General features: G+C 49.5%; 1 protein-coding gene across 2 annotated transcripts in view; it reads right to left on the minus strand.

Annotated features, from left to right (window-relative positions):
* Positions 1-7,548, minus strand: part of GFOD1 (Gfo/Idh/MocA-like oxidoreductase domain containing 1) — a gene marked incomplete at both ends in the record, with an annotated part of 67,118 nt that extends 59,570 nt beyond the window's left edge. For both annotated transcript variants that reach the window (XM_084260295.1, XM_084260294.1), the window contains one exon: positions 7,296-7,548. In XM_084260295.1, the coding sequence (XP_084116421.1) occupies positions 7,296-7,548 (253 nt within the window). The remainder of the gene's footprint in view (positions 1-7,295) is intronic.
* Between the last annotated feature and the right edge of the window lie 419 nt (positions 7,549-7,967).

Below are 7,967 nucleotides of genomic sequence, written 5' to 3' on the forward strand. Positions count from 1 at the left end.
TATGTGCAGATCAGGCCTTAAATCAATTTAGGAAACCTACACAAGGGATTGCTCCAGTTTAATTACACAGCCATTTAAATCAATTTGTTTAAATCAAGATTTAAGACCTGAAATAATTTTTTTTTGCAAGGAGTGTAGTTTTGTTACCTGCATGCAAGCTGACCCCATAAATTAAGTCCCTGACTCCGACAGCACACTCCCATGAGCTAAGAGTTTATCATGTAAGTAACAAACAAAAAGCAGTAGGCCAAATGCTTCTGCTTTGGTGGTTTGAGGAAACCAGAACAATTCGCAGCAACTCCGGATAACGCTGTGACAAACTGATATCAACAGCAAAGGGTGTTGTTGCATCGCAGTGGCCTGTGAAAAACACCAGTCTTGGCTATCCTAGACATTTAACTCTGTTTTCATCCTCAGTGCTTTGCCATCACTGGTGCTAAGTGAGCAAGAGCCACTGCACATACAAAGGAAATGACAGCAAGTTGTAATATGCTCCAACAAAACGTACCTAGCTCTTAAAGAGACGGAGCAACATACAATATATCTGGTACTTGCAGGCATTTTTATCTGCCCCATCAGGGGCTGTGCTTGACTATCTGTGTCTGAAGTCATACAGAAAATCCCTCTGTCATGCAGTGTTAATCTCAGGCATGAGAGGGCTTTAAGGAAAAAAAAAGGAAAACAGGCAACAGTGGAGAGCTTGAAAGTCTCCTTGCCCAACATACTTTATTTTCTCTGCCTTTATCTACATGATCTTCCTGAATTCCCCAAATATTTAATATTCTTCCAAAACCTCAAACAACAGAAGTAGGATACAAGTCCTTTCTTCACCTACAACCACTGAGCACTTGTCAACCCAAGTCCCCAAAAAATGAGCAACAAGGCAGAAAGTTACGGAGCAGAGGTCTGTTGAAAAGGGAACAGGCAGCTCAGTACCACAGCAGCTGTCAGTGGCCATTGCTTATAAGAACAAAGGCACAAAGCTACGCAAGAAAGAATAGTTATAGTAATAAATGCCTGTTTCCAGCCATTTCCCCTGTTATAGGGACACGGTAATTTATTCCAGAAGTTAAATAATTACAATATTTAGGCACAGCTCTAGCAATATATAAAAGCACCTTTTATCAGGATCTTCTCATAGACGAAAGTCAGAATTCTTAAAATATCACCACCCTGACTATGGACTCTACCTAGGCAGATCCAGTGGCGGCAACCCTCACTTCTTTGATGCTCCTGAGCCAAAGGAGCAAGCCCCTGGCAGCTCCAGAAGGAAGGCATCACTGCTCCAGCATCACGTTTTGCCATTGAAGTCACAGGGAGAAGTAGGGCAGCTGAGGGCTTGGGCACACATTAGTTTCAGCCAACTCACCTGCAGAACACTGTAACCTCTGACAGAGGACTATTAGCTTCCAAACTTGAGAGATGCTGCTTTCCACATCTCTGCAGCCTCTGGCTGAGCAGGCACAAGACTAGACATGCAGCAGTCCAAGAGGTCCAACCCATCCTGCTTCAGCTGACCATCCCTACCATCACACCACCACACCTGGTGGTTACTTTCAGGCAGAAAAGATTAGGAAAAATTAATACACACCTTTGATTTGAAGGCCAGAAATGAAACAAGAGTCATGGGGGTGTCTTTATTTTTATGTGTCTTTTGTAGACAGTACCTCAGCTGTGCCCTTTACCTTACCTGTCTCAGAGGCCCAATCCCGAAGTATCTCTGTAGGCGTTCTACAGGATTAACACTGGAATTAGACGTCTGCAGTACTGAGAGAAAAAGGTCACAGAAAAGCTAGGTGCCATTTCCTGTGGTGTAACATCATCACTCAAGTAGGAAGACATCTTGCAGCCACCTGCCAGCAGGCTCTTTGGACTGACTTTCTAATATGTGACAAAAAGTCATCATAGCCTTTGCAAACTCTGCTGATTAAAGACAGACAGCACTTCATCTGACTTTTTCTTTTGCAGTAAGATGACCATAATTCACATTTAATATGCTGCAAAGTCATCTGCCTTTCAAGTGCAAGAGCGTGTTCTGCTGAAAGTCACCGCTGTTAGGTCAAATTTAAACTCAATATTGCACGACAGATATTACATTGCTATTAATAATAAATAACAATGATAAAGTTTTCCCTTAATAGAGCATCTTATCTCAAAGGTTTCTAACCACTTTGTGAGCTCTGGACCAAGCTCCATCCACTGCTACAACCCTGTGACTTCTGCCTGATTTGCATGGGTGCAGAGGAATGTAGAAATTAATTATGGATTGCATCAGATCTGTGAATTACTTCACTGCAGCTGATGTTCCTCCCATTTTGGGGGTAGATCCAGCAATAACACTGCTAGTGCTTTAGCAAGGAGTACTCACAAACATCCTCCGGAGAGCATGCCTGTACTGCATGCCTGTGTGAGGCCAGTGCCTCTCGGGAAGTGGTGGGAAGGTAAGGATCCGACCAGTACTATTTATGTTCCCCTCTAAATAAAGATGCTGCCTCATGACCACAATCAAGTATAGAAGAAGCACTGGTCAGCAAACAAATTTGAGTGCTTGTTGAGAGGAACAACTTCTGGAGGACTGGGAAAGTCATATTCTGTATAGCTCCCAAGCAGAATGGACTCCTACCACGCGCTTACTACAAATCAGAACACTTTAAATAGTAATACTGTGTAGACATGGCTGCAAACACATGCAGTGAATATTCAGCACACAGCTCAGCATTCCTGTCCTTAAGATGAAAAGCTAAGCAAGACCACTGTAAATTGAATTAAGGGTAACATCGAGAGATACACTTTGAAAACATCCAGTACACAATTCTTCCCAGAAGCACTTATGTGAACCCGAGGAATAAGGTCTCTTTAGCTGAGTTGACTTGACTCGGGCACCGAGAGGCACATTGAAACATCCATGCCTTCCCCTTCAACTTCGAGATGAAATGTCATCAAGGAGTTCCCAGCACCACGTGCAGTAAATCACTTCACCTGATTTGGCAGCTATTTAGTCACACAGGGCAGCCGTTTCAGTCAGGATCTGAAGAATGTCATGTTTAATTGAAGGGGGAGGGATTACACTGTAAGAAGTCACACATTGATGGTTTTGAACTAGGTAGAGGGTCATATATTGTCTGTACCAGCAGCTCCTGGGACACAGAGCATAAACAGGCACTCTGGTGACATATTTTCTCCTGGTATCCAAACACATCTCCCATGCCTGATGAGGCTTGAGATACAGTCCTACTGCTGATGCACACAAGAATGGGAAAACCAAACCACTTCTAGCAAACGTGCCAAATTTTTCAGTTCAGCAAGAAGCAAACACACCCTTATTCAACACTACGACTGTTTTCTATGTTTACCCAAACATTGAACCACTGATCCTCCCTGTCCACCAAGCAGCAAATTAGTCAGGACATTAGTTTTGCATCATGCAAGCATCCAGCAGCTACAACTACAGGGAAGTAGTGAAACAGCAATAAACAAAAGAGCTCCTAAGCCAGCGGGATGGACTGGAGGCAGGAAAGAGAAAGGGTCGATCAGCCCTGTTTTGTCGAAGCAAACAGGGAATGTAATTCCTTTCATGCAGAAGCAACAGAGGCCGTCAGCGTATTTCACATAAAACACCACGGGTTTTATTTGTGCTTTCGGTCACCATCCAAACCAGCCCCCTGGGCTGTTCCAGATTTGCCCAGCACTGGTCCAGCTCCTAAGAAAACTGCTGTACCAAGTCAGACCCAGCTCAGAATCCTGTTTCTAACAGAGATGAGCTGCAGAGGCTTACAGGGAAAGTTAACAGGGCAAGTTTAAAGCCATGTTTCTCCCACTCTACCAAACACACACCTCCCCAACCCCCCCAGCTTCCAGGAAGCTGCAGGCTGGGGACTTCCTCAGCTAGGGTGTGTATTCACACATTTGTGTTTAAACAGCAGTGGATGGGCCACCGTGCCAAAAGTACCTTTAAAGCAGCAATACATCTGCACACCCGCCATAGCAGTGAGAACAAAGCTACCCACTGCGTGGTGTGAGCTACACACAGCTGCAGGCACACCTGTGTCGCCCCACCTTCACCCCCAGAGTCCGCATCAGAAGCGGGACGGAATGGAGTGAAACGCGCTGCAAACGCAGCTCTAGATGGGTGATGGAAACACCACCACATGCTTCACTTCCCTGGGGCTTTTACTTTTTAATAATGAAACCTCCTCAAATGAAAACACAGCTTTGGGCAACAAGCCAGTTTAAAATAAAACACGGGTACAACCCAGATGTAGGTCGCTGTCTCTTCCCAGGCCAGATACGCCTCCCCTCATACAGACGTCAGACCTGGGTGCATTAACAAGTAGTCTGGGTTTAAACTAGAAAAGGGGACATTCAGGTTGGATATTAGGAAAAAATTCTTCAATGTGAGGGTAGTAGATCACTGGAACGGGTTGCCCAGAGAGGTGGTGGAGGCCCCATCCCTGAAGACATTCAACAATCAGGCTTGATGTGGAATCTGAACAACCTGATCTGGTGAAGATGTCCCTGCTTAGTGCAGGGGGACTGGACTAGATGGCCTTTAAAGGCCCCTTTCAACCTAACGCATTCTGTGATTCTATGACCTTTCTCAACCTTTACCACTGCAAAGCAAGGCATGGTGTTTAATCCTCCTGAAGCCTCCATCCATAGGTAAAACCTCTGGTATCCCTGCCTCTGTCCTATCACTAACTGCCACAATATTTGTGTGAAATCAAGAGGAAAAAAAATCTGAATGAAAAAATCTGAAAAAAGAAAAAAAGACAGAAATAAGCCCTGCATCCTTTCCTTACCATTGTAAGGAACATTTTTCCAGCTTCTGCTTTCCTCAGTCTATACGACATTACCCCTGCTTAACAGAGGATTTTTGAAACCCCTACTTGATGAATGCGATTGCACTCCTCCCCTCAAAACAGAAAATCCAGTGATTAAAGAAAAATAATCTTCCCTTGGCACAGCCATTCCCACAAAGCACAAGCAGGACCAGGAGAAAGTAATACCAGCAAGGAGGTATTCCTCTCTGCTATCTGGGAACCAACCCCTTTAGCCCCCTGTTTGTACCTGCATGAACATGCAAAAACTTTTATTGTTACAAATACAACACCTGGATTAAAAAAAACAACCCACAACTCTGAAATAACCAGGAGGGGAGTTATTTATAGCCTAAGAGGTATTTCTCTATGTAATAATCCTTTAAGCAATACACTCAAAATCTTCATGTGTTGCACATTATCACCTTATAACATGTTTAATGCCTACCTAATGATCACTCCATGCATCTTCACACATATCTTACTAGCACTGTAACCTGCACATAACTAGCACTATAGAATGGGAGAAAACCAAAGTAACTAAAGGCGAAAGGAAACTGAGAACGGTGCAGTACCAATGAATAGGGAGAAAACACCTTTTTTTCCCCTTCCAGTCCGTTGCTAGCAGATTGCATCAGCAAGTTATCGGTATCATCTCATCCACGCCGACTGCCAGCATCATTCATAAAATTCAGCACATGCTCAGGAACAGGTTTATTGTTGCTATTATTATTAAGCTACAAATATTCGTAGAAGGGCAAAACATAATATAACTTGAAGCCCTCCAAAAAAAAAAAAAAAGGAAAAAAACACATCAGTTGCGTTTCATTATTATTTCAGAGATGTTATTCTTGTACACAATGCATCGGGTCTGCCTGAAACCTCATGGGACGGTACCTCTGAGAGCACGGGAGAGCCAGGGCACTTCCACAAGCAACACCTGCAGGAAAGAGTGTCACAGGAAAACCGACACAATTGCCACCAAATTAATGCGGGTCAAACGTGAAACCTTGTTACCTGGATGCTGCCGTGTTTTGTGGGATACATATTTCTACATTACAAATCCATTCACACATCATTCTGGCAAGCAGGCTGGGCTTCTGGTGCAAGTGGTGTATCTTGAGGAGAAAAGTCAAAAGCGTATTATGAAGGACAAGCAAATGCTCTGGCTCCAAGACAGGCACTTCCAAGTACAGAAGGCAGCACCAAGCAAGGCTCCCAGAGAAGTGCCAGCACTGTACAGGGTGGGGGCGGAGGGGTTTAGGTACTGCCCTAATTCCCTTAATTACTTAATTTTAATGGCTGAAAACACTACCTGGCTGCGATATAGCAGCGTTTGAATGGTAACCAATTCTAATGAGTACACCAGAAGCAAGGAACGCCACGACACGCCACAGCCACACACGTTTATGAGGCTGCAAGCGATAGCCATCAGCCTACATAGCTGCGGCCCCGGAGCCCAGGCAGCCACCCCGACTCGTTCACCTGTACCCACTCTGCAACGACGATGACTCACAGCATCTTCCCCTGTGACTTTTACTTCTTCCCACCACCTATCCTGGTAGGGAAGAATTAAGGTTTCCTTACTCCGCAGGGTAATCCCATTAAGATAACAATAATAATAATAATAACAATCCATCAGAACAGCAGCGTTTACGGAGCAGAGATCATCAAGCTGGAAGAGCAGAGCCCAGGCTTCTGCTCAGGCAGGAGGCAGCGAGATGCGGCCCGGTTCTGCTCGCCTGAAACCGCAGGAGCTGACAACAGTGCATGCCTACTTTCTCGGTCCCTCCTTCCCTTTGTACGCGGAGCTTAATTACGCCTCGGGTGTAAAGAACGTTTCCTCTGCTGTCACCGTTTCCTGCCGCCGCCTCTGGTGTGCGGCTGGGGGCCGGGGACAGAGCCAGCACCCCCCCAGCCCCCTGGGAAATCCCCAAGGCGGGAGCGATGCCGGGCTCCCCGCTCCCCGGCGCGTACGGAGACCAAACGCAAGCAGGATGATTATTTTCTCCTTTCCACCCGGACTTTCTCCTTTCTATCGCGACACGGGTGACACCTGCTCCCTCCTCCCACTCCCTCCCCCGCTGCGTGGGCCGGGTGCGAGGCCCAGCCCTGCCCAGGCTGGCCCGAGCATCCCGGAGGGGCGGCTGTCCGCTGCCAGGGACTGCACCGGCGGGACCGGCCGGGCACCGGGGGGGATGCGGGATGTCACACCGGGCCGCTGCCGCCGCGCCATTCCCCACCGCCCCTCGGCCTGCTACAGCGGGGAGCCGGCCACCCGCGGCTCGGCCGAGCCCCTGCCCAAATGAACGTGGAAGGGGCGGGAGGGGAGGAGGGAAAATGCAAAGCCGAGGGAAAACTCCGCACCGCGGAGGGGTTTCATCTCGTTCAGCCTGAGGCGAGCGCGAAGCCCCAGCCCGCAGCGGGGTCGCCCCCGCCGCCACCCACCCCCCCCCCCCCCAAGCCGCCCCCACTCACCCAGGGTCTTGACGGCGACCTGCCGGGTGAGCGGCGGCGGCAAGTTGACGCAGACCAAGTCGACGTCCTGGTGCAGCAGCACCTCGTCGATGCGGCTCGTGTAGAAGGGGACGCTCATCTCCTTGGCCAGCTCCTCCGCCTCCTCGGGCGTGCGGCCCCACAGCGCCTTCACGGCGAAGCCCTCCGCCTTCAGCAGCGGCACGATCACCCGCGCCGTCAGGCCGGTGCCGAACACCCCCACCCCGGGCAGCATGGCGGCGGCGGCGGCGGCGAGGGGCGAGGCGAGGCGGGCGGCACGGCACACCGAGGCGCTCCCTTCCTTCCCTCAGCGACGGCCAAGGCGGAGGGAGGCGGCCGCCGGGAGAGCGGGAGAGAGAAGCAGCCCTCGCTGGCTGCCGCTGCTGCTGCTGCCGCCGCCGGGGCCGGGACCGGCCGCCCCCCGCCTCAGCAGCGCCTCGGCCGCCGGCTGCCCCGCCATGCCCGTACCATCACACACGCCTCCGCGGAGGCGCCGGGGCTGCCCTCCCTTAACGGACGCGGGGCGGGGAGGAATAACCGCCTTCCCCCGCCGGAGGCGGCCAACAAGTGTTGGGGGGGGGAAGGGAGAGGGGGGCGGGGAGGGGGAACGGCGGTGGCGCGGAGCTCAGCGCCGCTCCTCTGCCATGTTCGCCG

Source organism: Gallinula chloropus (assembly GCF_964237585.1).
Source record: "Gallinula chloropus genome assembly, chromosome: 2".
In the NCBI taxonomy this organism is placed as follows: domain Eukaryota; kingdom Metazoa; phylum Chordata; class Aves; order Gruiformes; family Rallidae; genus Gallinula; species Gallinula chloropus.